Source organism: Terrapene carolina, unplaced genomic scaffold (assembly GCF_002925995.2).
Source record: "Terrapene carolina triunguis isolate 2854851 unplaced genomic scaffold, T_m_triunguis-2.0 Scaffold833, whole genome shotgun sequence".
Lineage (NCBI taxonomy): Eukaryota > Metazoa > Chordata > Testudines > Emydidae > Terrapene > Terrapene triunguis.
In genome coordinates this window covers 1430371-1450890 of record NW_020665184.1, presented here as the reverse complement: position 1 = coordinate 1450890, position 20520 = coordinate 1430371, and the positions used below count along the sequence as shown (strand labels likewise).

The 20520-nt window shown below is 58.0% G+C and overlaps 1 protein-coding gene across 1 annotated transcript in view; it reads right to left on the bottom strand.

The window, feature by feature from the left end:
* Positions 1-159: 159 nt before the first annotated feature.
* Positions 160-20520, bottom strand: part of MAN2B1 (mannosidase alpha class 2B member 1) — a 23733-nt gene continuing 3372 nt past the window's right edge. Inside the window, exons 3-24 of the mRNA XM_026660654.1 lie at positions 20092-20265; positions 17580-17773; positions 17086-17218; positions 16319-16461; positions 15245-15361; positions 14735-14817; positions 14154-14274; positions 13648-13726; positions 13033-13142; positions 11941-12048; positions 11601-11717; positions 10614-10832; positions 9669-9766; positions 9180-9297; positions 6602-6720; positions 5882-5983; positions 5243-5330; positions 3642-3722; positions 3102-3338; positions 1662-1811; positions 975-1077; positions 160-675 (exon numbers count right to left, since the gene is read on the bottom strand). Coding sequence (XP_026516439.1) covers positions 548-675; positions 975-1077; positions 1662-1811; positions 3102-3338; positions 3642-3722; positions 5243-5330; positions 5882-5983; positions 6602-6720; positions 9180-9297; positions 9669-9766; positions 10614-10832; positions 11601-11717; positions 11941-12048; positions 13033-13142; positions 13648-13726; positions 14154-14274; positions 14735-14817; positions 15245-15361; positions 16319-16461; positions 17086-17218; positions 17580-17773; positions 20092-20265 — 2822 coding nt within the window. The 3' untranslated portion in view covers positions 160-547. The remainder of the gene's footprint in view (positions 676-974; positions 1078-1661; positions 1812-3101; positions 3339-3641; positions 3723-5242; positions 5331-5881; positions 5984-6601; positions 6721-9179; positions 9298-9668; positions 9767-10613; positions 10833-11600; positions 11718-11940; positions 12049-13032; positions 13143-13647; positions 13727-14153; positions 14275-14734; positions 14818-15244; positions 15362-16318; positions 16462-17085; positions 17219-17579; positions 17774-20091; positions 20266-20520) is intronic.

Genomic DNA, 20520 nt, shown 5'->3' with positions numbered 1-20520 from the left:
ATGGTGGAGCTGCTCTGCCTCAGTTTCCCCACAGGCAATTGATCAGGCGTGGGGGGGGGGGGAAGAGTCGGGACTCCTGGGTTCTACATGCAGCTCTGCCCCTGCCCAGATGTGTCCCCTCTGCCTGCATCCCCCGAGCAGGACTCCACCACGAGCTCCTAGACTGAGGTCCTTGTTTATTAACAGCGGCACTTAGACCCACACTACCCCAGCCTCAGGCTGAAGGGGCAGGTGGGTAGAAATCAGAGGCTGTGCTGAGGAGTTGTGGGGGGGCTGGACTCTGCCCCCTTCTCCCCCAAAGCTGGCACTGCCTTAAAGCAGGGCCTGACAGGTGCAAGGTTGGCTCGTGCTGGGTCGCTTTCCAAGGCAAGTCACTTCCAAGCCTCCCAACAGCCAGGATATGCCCCCCCCAGCTCCCCCTCATTCCCACCAGTCAAGTTCTCAGGTGGGCAGGGCCCCACTTGGCTGAGGTGGGGGGGGGGGGGAGCAGTTCAGGGCTCCACCTGGACGGCTTGATCCTGGGACGGAGGTGGGGGGCTGGCTTCCCCTACAGCTCCGCCTGGCCCCCACTGGGGCCCCTGTACTGGATGGTGGCCAGGAAGGTGCGAATCTCCATGGGCTGCAGCGTGACTCCCAGCGGGTTAAGCCGAGGGTAGGGCTGGCGCTTTGCTGCACCTGGGGGAGGAAGCCAGGGGTTAAGGGCCCGGGGGCCAGCAGAGGGGCCCTGGGCCTAGAGGCTGCCAGCTTTTCCACGGGAGGGTGGACACAACCCTCCCCTGTGTCTGTGAGCCCCCCCCACCCCATGAGTACAGCTGAGGAGCCCACCCACACTAGCCTCCCCCACCCCACAAGGGGCCAATGTGCCAGCTGCCCACCCTCCCCTAGGTAAGGGGGCAGGCGCTGGCTGCGCTGTGCTGTGGAGGGGGTGGGGGGGGAACACTGCTCCATGCTCTAGTGCTGGGGGGGGAACCTACCTGTGGCTGGCCTCCAGTTGAGCCGGTTCATGGCCTCTCGCTTCTGGTTGGCCACCAGGTTCATCTCCTGCAGGGAGGTGATGGTGAAGGAGGAGAACAGGTGCTGGGGGGGTGGGGAGAGAGACATGGTCAGCAACTTCCTCTGGTGAACCCTGCCCCCTGCTGGCCACCCCCAGACCTGCAGGGGCGTAGGTGGCAGCAGCTCCACACCCCACCCACCCCACCACAGGGGACTCCCACAGTCTGGTGTGAAAACAGGATTCTGTGCTGGCCGTCCTCCGCCTCTGGGTGGGGCTGCTCATTTGTGCTCCACCCCACAGCTGGCTGCATTTCAGTGCCAGGAAGGGCAGCCCTGTGGAGACAGCAGCACCCACCTCTGGGGGGCAGGGGTTAGCATCAAGTGGGTGAGGGACCCCTACATCAAACAGCTGCTACACCTCGTGTCTAAGGATCCCTTTCCCCGTGTGGATGTGAAGCCATTTCTGGTGGGGGACAGGGCAGCTGTTTTACACAAGTTATACTGGTGTGATGCTAAGATCCACCCCAGAGGTGGCTGCATTGCAGCACCAGGCAAGGGAGCCTGAGCCTGTCAAGTGCTTTAGATGAAAAATCCTCCAGGCCAGTGGCTCAGCAAGTCCCTACGCTGCAGCCCAGCCCAGCCCCTGCTGCTGGCTGTCGGGTACCTACCAGCAGGTCGACAGTGATGGGCTGGGAGCCGTTGGCGCTCTCCCCTCTCTCAAACTGGTGCTCCAGGCGGATGAGGACGGAGCTGGGGTCCCACTGGGCCAGCGTCAGGAGATGGATGGAGGGGGGAAGCGCTTGCTTCAGAGCCGAGAACTGGGGAGGAAGGGGAGACGCGGCGTCAGGCTGCCAGAACAGCACCACCCAAGGGAAAGTTTTGGCAAACTAGAAAAGTCACCACCCAACCCTGAACTAGTTCAGTTCCCCAGGCTGCCCCGATGCCTGCAGGGCAGCACAGGGTGGATACAACCTGCTCCCCTTCTCCTCCAGGGGCTGGCCTGGGGCTCCCAGCAGGCAACAGTGTCCCCCTACCACTGAGGGAAGGGGGGTACAGGGGGAGCCCTGCTTTCAGCAGAGAGCAGCTGCCTCGTCACAACCCCTTAGTTTACTTGAGCCCTCAATTTTCTGTTGAAGAGCAGCTTGGACAGAACATGGGGTGATCGTCCCAGCTGCCCTCACGAGTGAGTCACCCCAGCGCAGGTTTCACAGGGGGCATAGCCCCATTTGTGGAAGGGGGTCATGCGTCACCCCCATCCCCTGAGCAGGGAGCACAGGGCCATCAGCTCTAGCCCTTTTCATTAGCAGATCTCAAAGCATTTTACACAAGTCAGGCTCATTAGCCCCATTTTACAGATGGGAAAACTGAGGCACCGAGGGGGGCAGGGACTTGCCCCAGGTCACTAGCAGAGCTGGCAATAGAAGCCAGGCCCCTCAGTGCGCTACCCACTAGACAACACTGCACAATCCCTTCCAGGCAGCACCGATTGAAAACAGGTCCCTGGAGTAGAGCTGGGGAGGGGGGATTTAACAAGCTTTGTTTTCACATAGTGAGTTGTTTAGCTAGGGATGGCTACTGCCAACTTAGCAAAGGGGGGAGAGGAGTTTAAAATCCAATTATATTTAAATATCGCTGACTTAACCCTAAGTCCTGGCCAGGAAGAGGGCGAATCCCCCTCCCCCATCTGAAATTTTCCCAGGGGAAAAAACTGGAGTCGTCCTCCCCCAAAAAGGGATTTTGCCCCCAGCAATTTTCCTGCCTGAATTTAACCTAATGAGCAGAGAGGAGGCACCCACTCCACATGGGGGGTGCTTGGCCATGATGGGGTTAACCTATAGTTCCCCATAGCCTGCCCCCGGGGTTTTGGGGAGGGGGAGAGGTACGGCGATCAGAAAGACAAGGATTTCCCTCCTTGTCCAGCCCAAGGAGCCCTGCCCTGGAGGGAGGTGAGGTGGGAGCCGAATCTGTGTCGAGCAGGGCTGAGACCCCCACACTCGTTTCACAAGTGGGTGAGGCAGTGGGGAACAAGCAGCCCCTGGCAGGATTCAAACCAGCGACCCAGCAGCTCACCGTCCCCCTCCCTAAAGCCCAGAGCCCTGCCCAGGCACCTGCTTGAGGCTGCGCTGCCCCCGGTGGAAGGAAGGGCCCCCGCCAGGGGCCAGGACCAGCTGGGGCGCCATGAACTCCTGCTGGGCCTGCAGCCGGTGCCGATCAGCCGAAGACTCCACCATGTCCAGGAAGACGAGGTGCCGGCCCCTCACCACCAGGCCGTCGTCGTAGACCCCCGGCTCCAGCAGGGGCTCCCCCACCCCGCGGTTGTCGTCGTAGAGCAGCCGCCGATGCACCTGGCCGCAGGGAGGGAATGTCAGAGCGGCTGCTGCACTGGGGGCTGAGAGCGCCCCCTGCTGGACAGCCCTGGGCACCGCACGCTGCAAGGGATCGCAGTGCTAAGGGCGCCACCTGCTGGTGCAGCCCTGCTTCTGCAGGATGGGGAGGATACACAGGCCCAGAACAGAGGGGGGTGGTGGTGTTGGGGTGGGGCTTGGGGGGGGATTGGAGTCCATCCTATCTCCTCCCCCTCCACCTCTGCAGGGGGGTGTGAGAGGGAGGAGCCCAGGGCAGGATTCCCCCCTGCCCCCATCTCTCACCATGAGCTCCACAGAGCCATCGGCCACACTGCTGCCCCCCTGCGAGCGATCGGTCAGCACCGTCAGCTGGAACTTCTTGTTCTAGAGAGAAGAGGGAGCCCAGAGCTAACCGAGCGGGCGAGGCCCTGCCGGGCAGGGTCACTCACCCGCTCCCTCCAGCAGGAGGCAATGGGAGCAGCCCCCCCACCTCCCCCCCCAAAGCAGCGCTCCTGCTCTTCCATCCTCTTGTGCCTGCCTGCAGCTTCCTGACCCCTTCCAGGGCTGCATTCCCCGTCCCTGTTGCTGGGGGGGGGGGGGGGGAGGGCAGAAACCGGGGGGCCGGGGGGGGGGGCGTGGGGGGGGGGGGGGGGGGAATTAAGAGAGTGGCAGGTGGGGCTGCGTTTCTTCCTTCTGGAATAGCCTCCCTCGTGTGTGTCTGCAGCAGCACCTCCTGCGACACTATGCTCCATATTCCTCATAGTGATATTTCCATATATGATTGTGGCATAATTGTGATGCATTTTGCACAAGATGGGTCATATGAAGTGTCCTTGGAACAGTGCTGATTTGCTGAATATGATTATCCCCTTGGGTTGCATGGATCATGTTTGTATCTGAAGTTATAAATACTGGCTGGGTGTATTTCAGATGCGCTTAGTCTGAGGCTGTGTCTACACTACGCGCCTTCGAGCGACCCAGCCGTGCCGCTAAACGGCGCGCAGCGTAGCTGCTGTTTGTTGGCAGGAGAGAGCTCTCCCACCGACACAAATCTTCCACCCCCAACAAGCGGCGGTAGCTGTGTTGGCAGGCGAGCGCTCCTGCCGCCAAAGCTGTTCACACCAGCACTTTTCCTCGGCAAAACATTTGTCGTTCGGGGGGGGAGGGGTGGTTTTTTTCACACCCCTGAATGACAAAAAGTTTTGCTGACGAAAGTCCAGTGTAGACAAAGCCCAGGTGACACCCACAGGCAGTCTTTCGGGTACAACAGTGAAGAAGCTAGACAGGGCTGATGCACTTTGAACGGGTTTGGCCTGCCTGTAAACGTTTCAACCAGCCTGTAAGGAACGGCTGCTGTGACCCAGCCAGGGCATGAACCCAGACCATGTGATACTGGACTCCATGTTGGGTACCTGTAGCTTTCCACAAACTAGGTGGGAACTGGTTTTGGAACAAAGGGTTCCCGCTCTATGTTAAAGCTATATAAGGTGGGGTGTGACGTCACCTAGGGGCCTCACTCCCCACATAAGAGAACTCCTGGAAACACGTGAGGAGCAAAGAGTGAACTGGGGGCAGTGCTGGACCCAGGCTCAAGGGATTTCAAGGGAATCAAGCCCTCGCCATCTTAAGTGTATTTACCCCCCCACCCCGTCCCTGTGCAGACAGGGCAGTGCTATGATCCCTGTTTTAATCGAGGGGGAAGCTGAGGCACAGGGGCACGACGTCACAAGCTCCCACAGGGGAGTTGGTGGCAGAGCCAAGAACTGAAGACCCAAGCGAGTGTCACTACCCACTGGACCATCCCTGTCTCTCCAAGGAGAGGAATCCTCCCCCCCCCACACACACACACACACTGAGCGATGGGGAGGGGACCCAGCGAGATGCTGGCAGGGGCCCCCTGGTACCTTGATATAGATGCGACTGTTGACGGGATAGTAGTTCCCAGCCACCGGCTCGGTCTGGCTCAGGTTCCACGTGGCTCGATAATCCCGCCTGCCGTGATCATCAGAGCTCCATTAAGCCCCGTGTCGGTCATCTCCCCCCTGCCCCCAGTCCGGGGGGTAGGGCCGGTTCGGGCTGTGCAGTCCAGGGCTCAGGGCAGATCCCGAGTGACAGCTCCCAGCCCGGCCCTGGCTGGGGAATGGACTGTTCCCTATACCTAGCCCTGGGGTACCCCACATGCTGCACAGTCTGCGTCTGACACCCCCCCTGGGGGAGGCTGCCAGCTAACCAGGAAAGGGGGACGTCCAGGGCTCGTTGGAGTAGGTCACGCAGGGCCCTCCATTCAGGGACCTCGAACAATAATTAAGGCCTGGAGGTTCATTAAGACACAGCCCCTTTTTCCCGAGGGGAGAAAAGACTCAGTAATTCAATGGAAGACACGAGAATGGAGCCCAGGAGTCCTGACTCCCAGCCCCCCCCCTCCCCTCCCAGAGCTGTGGGGAGAACCCAGGAGTCCTGACTCCACCTTGGAATCATCCCCTCCCCTGCCCAGGAAGGATCACCCCACTCCCAATGTCTCGCCACCCCCCGCTGCCCTTTACCTCCGCTCCAGAATCTCCCGCCCGTTGGAGTCCGTGTAGAAGCGTCCGTCCGTCTGCAGGGACGTCTCGAAACGGCTGATGATCTCCTTGCCTAGCCCGTCGCTGCGGCAGAGGGTGCAGCCGGGTCAGACGTGGGGTCTGGCAGCACACGGATTCCCCCACCCCCGACACACTTTCTGGGGCTGGTCTGACATTTTCCATCTCAGCTGTGTCGAAGGGAAAGGTGGGGGGAGGGGCTCCCCTTGAAAAGCATCATGGGACGGACCAACGGATGTTCCGTCAAAACTCCCAAATATCTGCATTTGGCAGCGCTGCTGCAGTGCCTCCCACTTTATAAACCTGGCTCCCTGGTCAGACTACATCTCCCATGCGGCACCAGGGCCAGGGCCTCCCATAATGCACCACCTCCTGCCCCCAAGAGGGGAGGCTGTGGTGCATCATAGGAAATGTAGTCCAACCAGGGAGCCCAAACCAGAGAGAATGGAAACTTTGAACTACAATTCCCACAGCGCATTAGGGCAGCCCCCGCCCCCAAGAGGGGAGACTGTGGTGCACCATGGGAGATGTAGTCCACCCAGGGAGCCCAGCCCCCAGAGGAAAATGGGAGCGTGAGGCACCAAAACTACAACTCCCACAGAGCATGGCAGCCCCTCCACGTTGAAATTACTTTGGTCCGCAGGCAGTTTCCTGTGTCAAAACCCTTCCATTTCCCACACTCACTCTATAGGGATGGGCCCCACCGTCCACTCCAGCTCCACATAGGCCTCCCCAGCATAGAGCCGCACGACCTGCGAGCACCACGAAGAGAAGTTCTGGTAAACCTCCTGCACCAGCTTGTTCTAGACCAGAGAGAGAGAGAGAGAGAAACGTGTGTGCGGGATCCCCTCGCCCAGCACTGCCTTGCAGCCACTTAGAACATAAGAACGGCCCTACTGGGTCAGACCAAAGGTCCATCTAGCCCAGTATCCTGTCTTCCGACAGTGGCCAGTGCCAGGTGCCCCAGAGGGAATGAACAGAACAGGGAATCATCAAGTGATCCATCCCCTGTCGCCCATTCCCAGCTTCTGGCAAATAGAAGCTAGGGACACCATCCTTGCCCGTCCTGGCTAATAGACATTGATGGACCTATCCTCCATGAATTTATCTAGTTCTTTTTTTGACCCTGTTATGGTCTTGGCCTTTACAACATCCTCTGGCAAGGAGTTCCACAGGTTGACTGTGCGTTGTGTGAAGAAATACATCCTTTTGTGTGTTTTAAACTTGCTGCCTATTAATTTCATTTGGTGGCCCCTAGTTCTTGTTATGAGAAGGAGAAAATAACACTTCCTTATTTATTTTCTCCACAGCAGTCACGATTTTATAGACCTCAATCATATCTCCCCTTAGCCGTCTCTTTTCCAAGCTGAAAAGTCCCAGTCTTATCAATCTCTCCTCATAAGGCAGCCGTTCCATCCCCCTAATCATTTTTGTTGCCCTTTTCTGAACCTTTTCCAATTCCCATATATCTTTTTTGAGATGGGGCGACCAGATCTGCCCGCAGTATTCAAGATGTGGACATACCAGGCATTTATATGAGGCAACATGATATTTTCTGTCCTATTATCTATCCCTTTCTTAATTATTCCCAGCATTCTGTTCACTTTTTTGATTGCTGCTGTACATTGAGTGGATGTTTTCAGAGAACTATCCACAGTGACTCCAAGATCTCTTTCTTGAGTGGTAACAGCTAACTTAGACCCCATCATTTCATATGTATAGTTGGGATTATGTTTTCCAATGTGCATCACTTTGCATTTATCAACATTAAATTTCATCTGCCATTTTGTTGCCCAGTCACCCAGTTTTGAGGATCCTTTTGTAGCTCTTCGCAGTCTGCCTGGGACTTATCTTGAGTAGTTTTCAGAGTAGCAGCCGTGTTAGTCTGTATCCGCAAAAAGAACAGGAGTACTTGTGGCACCTTAGAAACTAACAAATTTATTAGAGCATAAGCTTTCGTGGGCTACAGCCCACTTCTTCGGATGCATATAGAATGGAACATATATTGAGGAGATATATATACACACATACAGAGAGCATGAACAGGTGGGAGTTGTCCTACCAACTCTAATAGCCTCTTAGACTTGTAGTTCAAAGTGCCTATATATATATATATATATATATCCTTCCTACATGTTCCAGTCTATGCATCCGAAGAAGTGGGCTGTAGGCCACGAAAGCTTATGTTCAAATAAATTTGTTAGTCTCTAAGGTGCCACAAGTACTCCTGTTCTTTTTGAGTAGTTTTGTATCATCTGCAAATTTTGCCACCTCACTGTTTACCCCTTTTTTCCAGATCATTTATGAATATGTTGAATAGGACTGGGCCCAGTACAGACCCCTGGGGGGCACCACTATTTACCTCTCTCCATTGTGAAAACTGACCATTTATTCCTACCCTTTGTTTCCTGTCTTTTAACCAGTTTCCAATCCATGAGAGGACCTTCCCTCTTATCCCATGACAGCTTCCTTTGCTTAAGAGCCTTTGGTGAAGGACCTTGTCAAAGGCTTTCTGAAAGTCTAAGTACACTGTATTCACTGGATCCCACTTGTCCACTTGCTTGTTGACCCCCTCAAAGCATTCTAGTAGATTGTTGAGGCATGATTTCCCTTTACAAAAACCATGTTGACTCTTCCCCAACAAATTATGTTCATCTCTGTGTCTGACAATATTGTTCTTTATTATAGTTTCAACCAGTTTGCCCGGTACTGAAGTCAGGCTTACAGGCCTGTAACTGCCAGGATCACCTCTTCTGGGTTAGGGCATGAGGGGGGGCACAGTTTAGAGTAGGATCCCTCACCAGATGCTGAAATGCAGCTGACTCTGGGGCGGGGTGTTAGCAGCCCACAGCACCTCAGCACAACGTTGGAGGAGAGTAAGGAAGGGATCCTGGATTCAGTTGGAAGTGCAACGAGGTGTGATTGAAGGATCCTGAAGGGGGTTAGCTTCGACTGAGACATCACGATAAGGTTAAGGAACATGCCAGGGGATCTTCAATGGCCATTAGCAGGTGGGACCTTAGTTTTAAGTCTTACCCAAGAGCTAGCAACTCTGCTCTAACCCCGCGGACTCCAGTCCCCCAGACGGACTTGGGAATAGAACCCAGGCATCCTGGCTCCCAGCCGTCCCCTGCTCTAACCGCTAGACCCCCCCTCCCAGCTAGCTCAGGGCTAGTGACATAAGGGAATCAGAGACAAGAGACTTCGGCTCCCACGCCCAGCCCCCTGGAGTTCCCACACCGGGGATGCCCCCGCCACCTACCTTCACCAAGTACGTGCGGGCTCGCCCAGCCACACGGAAGGGCTCGGAGCGGTTGGGCCTGAAGATATATGCCCCGGAGGCCTGGGCGCTGTCATCATTGCCAATGCTGGCGTTGTACCTTGGGCGGGGCAAGAGGGGGGCGGATGGTGAGAGAAGGTCCAATCAGCTGCCCAGAGCATCATGAGCCCCAATGCCACGCCAGGGAGAACCCCCTCCCCCCCCCCGCACACAGACCCCGCACTGGCCAAGGGATCGAACTCCCCCTCCTGGGAGCTGGTTATTACCCTGTTTTACAGATGGGAAAACTGAGGCACAGAGGGATGGAGAGGAAGGTATTCACTCGTGCTCAAAGGTGAGTCAATGACAGAGCTGGAAATAGAACCCAGGAGTCCTGATCCCCAGCCCCCACTGCTCTACCCACTAGAGACCACTCCCGCCCCAGAGGTGGGGATAGAACCCAGGCATCCCGACTCCCCCCAGCTCACTGACCAGAAGAAGTTCTGAGACACAGGCAGCGAGATGCTTTTGTCCAGGTTCTGAATCTCCATCAAGAGCCCAGTGCCCGGGTCGAACAGAACCCGGAGGTGCTGTGGGGAAGAAGGCGAGAACGTCAGTAGACCATGACCCGGGGGACAACCCACCGCAGGACCCCTCATTCCTCCACCTCCGATTACCCTCCCCTCCGCCTGGGGGTCGCCCAGAAGAGACGCCCTGGGTCACACAGTCCAGTCCCCACCCGGTCAGCTCCCCCCGTTCAGAAACGAATCAAGTGCCATCTTAAAGCTCGTCAGGTTGTTTACCTCCCGCTGCTCCTGGTGGACGCTGTTCCAGACCCGCCTGCCTCGGATAGTTAGAAACCCGCTTCTCATTGCCAGCCTGCACGGATTCCTGGCCCGTTTATCTCCCTTTGTTCTTGTGCCAACATTATCCTTTAGCTTCAATAGTTCTTCCCCCTTCCTAGAAGCCTATTGCACTAGGGGCTGTATGTTATTTATTAGGTGTATTACGGTAGTGCCTCCAGCTCCAGTCATGGGCCTGGGCCGTATTGCGCTAGGCGCTGTACAATATTTATGAGGTGTATTACAGTAGCGCCTCGGAGCCCCAGTGATGGTGCTGGGCGCTGTACATTATTTATGAGGTGTATTACGGTAGCGCCTCGGAGCCCCAGTGATGGTGCTGGGCGCTGTACATTATTTATGAGGTGTATTATGGTAGTGCCTCGGAGCCCCAGTGATGGTGCTGGGTGCTGTACATTATTTATGAGGTGTATTACGGTAGCGCCTCAGAGCCACAGGCACGTACCAGCTGGAGGTGGACAGACAAGAACAGAGACAGTCCTGGCCCCAAAAGAGCTGTCTGCTCCCTTGCCTTAGGAAGTAAAACTGACCCGACAAAGTGAAACTGACCAGGCTGCACCCTTGCTCAGGAGAGTACCTCATTCTGGATCTCCCTGGGGGACCAGGCATCCACCCGGGGCTGGGCCTGCTCCCGGATCCGCTTGGCCAGCCTGGAGCGCAGGTCCCCGCTGGCCATTTTTGAGACGGTGTAGGAGCTGTAGCCCAGGGGAGGGGCTGAGGCTGGGAAGATCAACTCGTGGGTGGCGTCTCCCCGGTCTCGCCTCACCGCCCGGGTGAAGTTTGAGACGGGGACAACCTGGAAACAGAAAGAAAAACCATCTGAGGCCCAGCTGGTGCCGCATGGGGACACCACAGGACGGATGCAGGGAGCTCGCAAGTTAAGCAGGGTCAGGCTTGGTTAGAACGCAGATGGGAGGCGGCTGCTGTCAGCTCCTCAGCACTCGCCCCTCACAGGCAGTGCTGGCCCCAATGCCACAGAGTGATGCTAGGGGGCGCTGCCTGCAGAGAGAGGGGTGGGAGCTCAGGAGGGGCCACTCCCCACTTGGGGTCACTGCTGGCCGCTAGGGGGCGCTATGCAGAAGGGAGTGGGAGCTCAGTAGGGGGCACCGACCCCAATGCCCCAGTGTGGTGCTAGGGGGCACCTGGCTTTCTAGTAAGATTTAAAAACCAGGTGATGCCTTGTGCTCATTACACAGCCCCTGGCGCTTTCCCCGGCGTGGCGTTAACCCGTCAGTCCTCTGCAGCCTATTGCCAGGCACAGGGAGCGGTGCCAGCTTGGGAGCACACTATTGCCCGGGACCAAGTATGTATGGGCACCGCCGGCCCCTAGAGGATGCAATCAGACCTGCTCGAGCGCATGCAATCATACCGCCCTCTAGTGGTGGCAGCATGCAGAGCCGTTACGAGCTGCAATACTGCTGCCGCTAAGAGATCCTCCTTTTGCTAGAAGATGCCAGAGCCCAGTCCCAGCTACACGGGGGTGGGGGGGAGGGATGGAAACAGGTCAAGCGTGCAGCCGCAGGGCGGAGACAAAGAGTCAAGAAGGAAGACGCTCTGGCCCTACCTCATTCGGCACCGTCTGGCCGTTGGGATCGGTCACCGAATACGAGGCTCCCTTCACCGGCAGCCGGACGTTCCAGCTCACACGCCGTCCCAGTGGGTTGTAGAGGATCACCATGAACTGGACAGACAGACCCAGGTTAGCGGGACGCCCACCTGATCCTCCCCACCGCCAGCCAGAGAGAGCGGGCGCTATTCACTGGCTGAGCCCAGAGAGGAGAACAAGCCGTCCTACATCCACAAGGTAAGAGCCAGTCTCCTCCAGCTCAAGTAGCTGGTGGAGCTGGGTTCTAGGCCTGGCTCCCCTCCCGCGCCCGCGGTCTACACAACAGCAAGGTCCTTACGGTGCTGGCGGATTCGGTCAGCGGGCACACGCTGATATTGAGGTAGTTGCAATAGATGAAGTTCTCCTTGTTGCCGCTGATGCTGGCCAGAGCGTTACTGACCAGGACCTGCAACGAGGAGAGATGCCTCCCATCAGGTGAGAGACGAGAGATTCACCCCCACACATACGCATTCCAGAGACGAGAGATTCACCCCCACACATACGCATTCCAGCTTCCTGGGCAGTGATGGGGGGGGACAACACCATCAGCCCCTCCCCTTCCTCCCTGTTGCTCCTGGATGCGCTGCCCTGCACTGCCTCTCTGGAGACGCAGGTGAGGGACACAACGCTGAAGGAGCAAGGGGAGGAGGCGAGAGGGGGGCGGGGGAGGAGGAGGCGAGCGGTGAGCCAGCAGCGAGCGGTGGTTCTCATAGCAGACAGGGAAGCGAGGAGGCGAGCGGCGGGCAGGGGAGCGAGGAGGGATGCGGCAAGCCAACAGCGGGCAGGGCGGTGACGAGGGACGCGGTGGCGGGAGGGGGGTGGCAACCCCCCCCCCAAAACCTTACATAAATAAATTACAATGATTTGGATGTCTACATGCGCATATTATTTTATTAACTTGAGGAAAAAATAAATAATTTTAGGAAAAATGTCAGTGTGGCCACCAGCAAAAGTTGGTGGCCGCACTCTGAGGCCACCAAGAAATTTGTTGTGAGAACCCCTGCACTAGGGGGCGCTGTGCTGTACGGATCAGGGTGGGGAATGCTCCTCTCACAGTCAGTGCTGGCCCCCGATTCCCTGGGGTGGCGCTAGGGGGCGCTGTGCTGCAGGGGAGCTCTCCCTTTGGAGCCAGCATTGACCCCAATGCCCTGAGTGGTGCTAAGGGGCGCTGTGCAGCAAAGCATCACCAGGGCCACCCTTTGCTGAGGAGAAGACAAGGGGGGTCCCCTTTAAATCCCCTTGCCCGGCGCTGAGATGCAGCCACCTCTGGGGTGGGGCCATAGCAGGTCCTTGGCTACTCCGACACCCCCGCAAGTTCCCTTTTCCCTGGGCCATCCTGCCTCGGATGCTCACTGCAGGGATCTCTGGAGGGGAACAGGGTGCCACATACCTGGCAGGCGTCCCAGCCGGCAGCCAGGCGCTTGGCGTAGTCATTCGCCACGTGCTGCTTCTCCGTCCCGCTGACGGCGTCGTGATGCTGGGCCACTGCCATGGCCCGGCCTGTGGGGGAGCCGGGGCGTCAGGGGCGGAACAGGGAGCTGCGCCAAACCCACCGGGTGGGACAATGCAGGGGGCAGGGAAAGGGGGATTGTGGCGCCATACAGCCCCCCCAAATCCAACCTCTCCAATGGGGGCTGGGCCTGCACCTCCCCTGCCTGGCCTGAAGACTCCCCCCGGCCCCCAAGCTCCAGCATCAACTTGGCAACTTGCCTAAGGTGACACAGACAGGAGTAGAACCCAGGAGTCCTGACGCCATCCCCTGCTCTAACCACTAGACCCCACTCCCCTGCCAGAGCCCAGGAGTCCTGCCTCCAATCCCTGCAGCACTGGTCCATGTGGGCCACATTGCTGGACATCTGTGTATGGAGAAAGCAGCACTGCCCTCTGCTGGCTACGATAGGAGCTGTTCCTTTGCTCCGTCTCCCCCTAGTGGCTGGAGGGGGCAGGACACGTTTGGGGGGGAATCCCGATAACGGGGTGATTCACGGCACAGCGGCTCACGTACGGAGCACGGCGCTGTCTCCTTTCCCGTAGGGGCCCGTCCTCGCCACCGGACCGGCCAAGGCTTCCAGCTGGTTGCAAACCTGCAAGGGGGGGGAGGGGAAGCAGTGATGAGAGAACATTTATCCGCATCCGGTAACCCTCCAGGAGGGACTCGCCTCTCCCATTTCATAGAGGGGGAAACTGAGGCACGGAGAGGGGATGGGGCCTCCCCAAAGTCGCACAGAGCCAGGGATTGAACCCTGGCTCCCAGCCCCTCTGCTCTAACCACTAGACCCCACTCCCCTCCCAGAGCTGGGAACAGAACCCAGGAGTCCTGACTCCCAGCCCCTCTGCTCTAACCACTAGACCCCACTCCCCTCTCAGAGCTGGGGAGAGAACCCTGGAGTCCAGCCTCCTAGGCTCAGACCTCCTCTCTGTCCCGCTCAGGACAGGGTGCTGGGAAGACCAACAGGCAGCAGGTCACAGGGAGAAGGGGCGTGGGTGGGATCCCGGACTCCCTGCTCCCACCTGTAGGAAGTTGTTGCTCAGTCGCTCGTAGCGCTTGAAGGCCGGCCGGCTGGTGAAGTAGCCTGTCCAGAAATGGTGCGGCCCGTCAGCGTAAGGGAAGAAATCGTCGTATTTGAGGGACCTGCGCGACACCAAAGAGGGTCCCCCTCTGCGACTCATGGGTCCAGGAGACCCGGACCTACTCCCTTCCCCCTCCTCAATCCACCCCACCCGTACACCGCCTGGCCAGAGGGGGGTAGCCAGCCAGTCAGTGCCACAGCTCAGCCCCTGCACCCAGCACCAGCCACTCTCAGCGCCTGAGGAACAGAGAGGAGGGTTATAATGGCATGGAAGAAACTAATGAGATGTGCTCATTTATATACTCCAGTGTGGCACTAGGGGGCGCTGTGCTGCAGGGAGCAGTGCGGGGGGCTCAGCAGGGGGCGCTCTGCCCTCCCAGTCGCGGCTCCATCATTACCCCTCCAAAGGGGACGCACCAGGGGTTGGCAAGCCCATCCTCTCCGCCCTAGCCTGGCGGGGGCGGGACAGCGCAGGCCACCCCAGGTGGGTTCCCGCCAGCCCCACCCGGCCCCAGCGCTCACCACGACAGGTTGGCTTTGAAGAGTTCCCACAGGTAGCAGGTGGGGGTGGAGTAGAGCACGTGAACCTGGCTCCCGTTGAGTTGCTGGAAGAGACACAAGGGGGTGGAGGGAGCGGGTTTGGCCATCACGCCAGGTGGGGGGCTGGGTTCTGTCGTCCCCTAGTGGCCAGTCAGGGTAAGGTGTCTGCTGCAGCCTGCTGCTCCCACAGCCCAAGGACCGGGTTCGAGTCCAGCCGTTGCCCAATCACAGCAGAGCCCTGCCGAGTGCAACGGGCCTCCTGCCTGGGCCACATGGTTGCCCCCAGGGGCTTGGCCTGTGGGTCAGGAAGTGGGAGCCCAACCCTCTGCATCTGGAACGGGGAGCCTCTCCCGGCCCAGCAGGCATCCCAGGCGGGTCCTCACCCGACAGGGGGAGCCCTGCCTAGCAAGGGGCTCCTAACCCCCACCCCCACTTGCAGTCCCTGGGGGGAAACCCTGCCCCCCCCCCCAAGAGGCTCCTGACCCCAGTTACCTGCGCGTTGACGTGTTTGATAAGCTTGTCCATGTTCTTGTACCACAGGTTGGCGTTCTCGTACTGGAAATCCGAGCCCATCGTCATGACGATGTGCTTAGTGCGGTAGTGCTTGGCCTGCAAGGAGACGACGGGAGGAGACACTTGAAGCTCCCCACTCCGAGGCGCCCCCGGCTCGGTACCCAGATCCCGGGCTAAGGCGTCCCCGTGGCGAGCGCCTGGCAGGCAGCCGTCGGTTCCGCTTTCCCCACGGGGAAAGTCAAAATTGTTTCGGCAAAACTGAAATTTTTTCCCCCGCAGGAAATTCTGCTTTTGCAAAACGGGCGTTTGGCGGAAAAGTCATTTCGACGCGTTTCTGACCTGCTCTAGCAGGGAGCTGCGGGGCAGGGGTCCCGGGGCACTGGGCCGACACACCCATCACCGGAGCGAATGACCGAGAGCGCCTGGAGACTCCAGGGAGGCTCCCCCAGTGCGATCTTGGGGCGGAGGAGGAAAATGGGGACTGGTCCCAAATATTCAGCTGTGTATTGCAGCCGGACAGAGACTGGCCGCGTGCCACGGGGGCTGAAGCTGTCCCTGGGGCAATCCCATCCCGCTCCTTTCTGGGGCTGGTCCGTTATTACCTAGTTCCATGCTCTACCGGCACTTATTACACCAGGGACAGAAACGGCGTCTGCCCACGCAGTGGTGAAGCTAACCATGGAGCCAAGAAACTCACGTCCCCCAAAAGGGTCTACACTACAGCACCTCTCTGGCTGTAAAATGACACTTGTGACTTTCCCCCATGGACCAGCAATTCCCCACCCAATCCCCAGGCAGCCTCTAAGTGCCAGCCAATCGCACGAGTCGGCCACGAACAGCTGAGCATCCCAGTAACTCATCCAAGCTCAGGCACCAGCCGAGATAGGAATCAAACCCAGGAATCCTGACTTCCAGCCCCCTGCTCTAACCACTTCCCCTCCCAGAGCCAGAAATAGAACCCAGGAGTCCTGGCTCCCCGCCTTTTGCTCTAACCCCTAGACATAAGGCCAGCTGGCTGCAGAGGGTCACCCCCACTCCCTTCCCACCTCTCACCTGGGCAGCCGCGGTTCCCAGGAAATATGCCACCAGGCTGTCCACGTTGTTCTCATCACTCGCATCGTCCACGATGGGGCTGTCGGAGCAAAACTGGTCCCAGCAGAGGGACAGGGGCGGGTTGTAGCCGTTGGGGAGGACACCTGGGTGGAGGAGGGCAGGGGGAACAAGATCACCGGGGGCATGGGCACCTGGGCGGGATCCAGCCAGCGATGTGAGGGACGATGCGGGGGTCGGGGGCCAGCACAGAGCCAGGACCCATGGGTGGCTCTGCCCCGTGAGGCTCCCCCAGGGCAAAAGGAACTGGCCTACAGGGGTGCAAACACCAGGGAGGGAGGGGGGGAAGATCAGACTGCATCCAGCCAGGAGTGCAGGCCAGGCACCCAATCTCTGCCCCCACGCCCCAGACTAGTGGTGCCACCTCTGAAGTTCAAAAAAGAGGGGGGGAGGGACAAAAAAAGCCCAGGGGGAGGGACCCCCAGGCCAGCCCCTCTCCTCCCCTCCATTCCAGGCCCCCAGCTGGACACCCCAGATCCCATCAGGTGGGTCAGCCTGGGGGCAGCCTTCCTGCTTCTGCCACTGCCTCCCCCTCAACCATGAGTCACACCCCCCCACACACACACACACACACCCATGGGGCCCACCCACCTGCCAGCCCTGGCTGCCCATTGGCGCGTGGCACTGTCTGTGGCACAGGTGCCCCGCCCCCCAAAATTGGGACTTGGACCGTCCCGGGAAGACTTGCCAGCACCCCCACTCCAGCTCACCGGTGAAGAGGTCGGCGCCGGGTGGCTGCAGGCTGGCGCTCGCTCTCCAGATCTGCTCCATCTCCCGCAGCTGCTCCCGGTTGGCTTTGTCCTGGTAATCCAGGCGGCCGAAAAAGAAGCCGTCGAAGCCCATCTGGAAAGGGGACCGGGGGGAGGGGGTGTCAATGCCAACGGCCTCAGGGAGCCAGCAAACATTGAGGCAGCAGCATGGCCTTGCGGTTAGAGCGCTGGACGGGGACTCGGGAGACCTGGATTCTATTCCCAGCTCTGCCACGGGCCTGCTGGGTGACCTTGGGCAAGTCCCCCCGCCCCCACTTCGTGCCTCAGTTTCCCCACCTGGAAAGTGGGGATAATGCTCCTGACCTGCACAAAGCACTTTGAGACCTGCTGGTGGAGAGTGACACGCTGTCCCCAGCAGGCTACCCCCTTGGCCTCCAAAATCCCTGCCTGTTGGGGGGGCAGTTCTAGCCCCCCCCCCCCCCAGAGGACCTCACCTGAGCGAAGAGGGAGGCCTGCTCTCGGGAGTGGCCGAAGGGGTCAATGTGCCAGGCGGCACGAGGCCGGCCACACTCCCCGAAGGTCTCCTGTAGGAAGCGCAGCCCCAGCGTCATCTGGTCGATCATGGCGTTGTAGTGGGCGGCCGCCTCGTCGTTCATGCACCAGCCGCCGTTGATAAATTCCAGCCGCCCTGTGGGGAGGGGGGAACAGGGGGCAGGTCACCCTCAGCGCCAGGCGAGCAGGGAGGCCGGGGCACCGCTGGGGTCTGCAGGTGCCTGGCAGCACTGGGGAAGGAGAAGCCAGGGACCTTCTGAGGGGGTGGGGCAGCGCAGACAGAAGATGGCACAGGCCAATTGATCCACACAAGCAAACACTGTGTGTGTGTGTGTGTGTGTGTGTGTGTGTGTGTGAGGCAGACACATACACACAGACACACACGTGGGCTACCCACAGTCATAGCTAGGAGCGTCTGTGATCTGCTTTTTTACACCATACCAATAAAGATCTGAATCAAGTTGTGTGAGAGACACAAGATGACCCAAGCAAACGCCCCACATGCATGTGTGTGACAGAGACACACCCCAGCCATTTGCTCCCTCTGTGCATGTGTGTTGCGAGGTACCCACCAGTACAGGCAAAGGGTCAGTGTGGGAGAGCGAGACCCACACACTGGGACGGGCACAGGTGCATACAGTACAGGCCAATGCAGGGATCTGACATGAGCTCGCACACACACAGGGAGTTTGGCTGGGTTGTGGTGTATCAGGCCACACGTGCCCACTATTGGCCCAGGCATATTATCTGGGCGTGTGTCTTTCACACACACGGGCCATGGGCCTGTAGTGACGTTGCGCTCCATATGCTTTATACAAATATGTTTGTAAGTGTCGGGTTTCAGAGTAGCAGCCGTGTTAGTCTGTATCTGCAAAAAGAACAGGAGTACTTGTGGCACCTTAGAGACTAACAAATTTATTTGAGCATAAGCTTTCAGTTGCATCTGATGAAGTGGGCTGTAGCCCACGAAAGCTTATGCTCAAATAAATTTGTTAGTCTCTAAGGTGCCACAAGTACTCCTGTACTGTTTATAAGTGTGAACATGATGTAACTGGAATATGCTTTATGCTAAGGTCTCTGGTAAGGTATCATTACAAAACTTATAATCTACTGAGTGTGGTCATCCTGTTTGTATGAACGTATCCTTCTTGTATCTGAAACTAGGAATATGAAGTACAACTCTGAGGGCCTCTGTAATTATGCAAAATGGTGGTTTAGAATCTTGATGGCTAGCATTGACCAGGACAGTTGATTGTAAATGGTTTGTTTACCTGCAAGCCGGCCTGTGTGTGTCAGAAGAATGAGGCCTTACAGTGACATGTGACCAGGTCACATGATACTGGAATCCATCTTAAACCTGGTGCTTTTCCATTGAGAAGGAGGGGTGGGGACCCAGAGAGACAAAGGATTCCCGCCTTGTGCCAAAGCTATAAAAGGGGGAGCAGGACAAGGAGGGGTCCAGTCATGAGAAAGCCCCTGCTTTTCACCTAAGATGCCTGCTGGAACTAACAAGGACTGTACCAGGGGAAAGGTTTGGGCCCAGACTAGGAAGGAGTCTAGTCTGTGAAAGAAGCTTATTGGAACATCTCCGAGGGTGAGATTTACCTGAAATCAGTTTCTTAATGTATCAGGCTTAGACTTGTGTGTTTTTGTTTTATTTTGCTTGGTAACTTACTTTGTTCTGTCTGTTATTACTTGGAACCACTTAAATCATACTTTTTATACTTAATAAAATCACTTTTGTTTATTAATTAACCCAGAGTAAGTGATTAATACTGGGGGAGCAAACAGCTGTGCATCTCTCTCTATCAGTGTTACAGAGGGTGGACAGTTCATGAGTTTACCCTGTATAAGCTTTATACCGAGTACAACGGATTTATTTGGGGTTTGGAGCCCATTGGGAGCTGGGTGCTGGAGATAGGTGACTTGCTGAGCAGTTTTTGGTTAAAGATAGCAGCTTTGGGGGTTCAGACCCTTGGTCTGTGTTGCAGCAGGCTGGCGTGCTGGTTCAACAAGGCAGGGTTCTGGAGTCCCAAGCTGGCAGGGAAAACAGGCTCAGAGGTAACTTCAGCACATCAGGTGACAGTCCCAAGGGTGTCTCTGTGACCGAACCCATCACACACACATGCCCACTGATTGACCCAGGCATATTATCTGGGCGTGTGTCTTTCACACACACGGGCCTGTACTAGTCAATATTGCACAACATACACCCAGGAGCATATGCCTAGAGAGAGAGTGTGTGTGTGTGTCTCTCAGTGTGAGAGAAACACCCCCACACCCAACTGAGGCAAAGAATCCCTGTGAACGTCTGTCTCTCCCCATCTGTCCCACCTACACAGACACCCTCTGTATGACCGAGTAGGGGACATCACCAGGCCCAGCAGTGCAGGTCACACCATCTTCTGCCGCAAGAGCAGCGCCCGGCTGGCCGGCCGGCGCAGGATCCCTTACCCTCGCTGACCAGCTGCCTCACCGCCTGCCGCGTGGACTCCGCCTGCAGCCGCCACCAGCGGTAGAAGAAGGCCACCTCGACGTAGATAAAGCGCTTGGTGGGGTCAGCCAGGAGCTGGGGGATGACGGAGTCCAGGATGTACTGCACGCCGGCATGCTGGATGTCGTTGCGCGCTGCGGAGGGAAGGCACGGGGCTGAGCGGAAACATCCAGGGACTCACAGAGTAGGGACGGCAGCGGAGCCAGATCCCCCTGACCCAGCCACAGCACCCCCAGGAGGGCAGGATCCCCCACCTTGCCTCAACACCCGCAGCGCCCCTCCAGAGGGCTGGATCCCCCCCGGCCATGGCAGCACCCCTGGGAATCTCAGATCTTTCTGTCTCTCCAGAGCAGGGATAAGCATCCTTCCCCATAACTGCTCTACCCCCC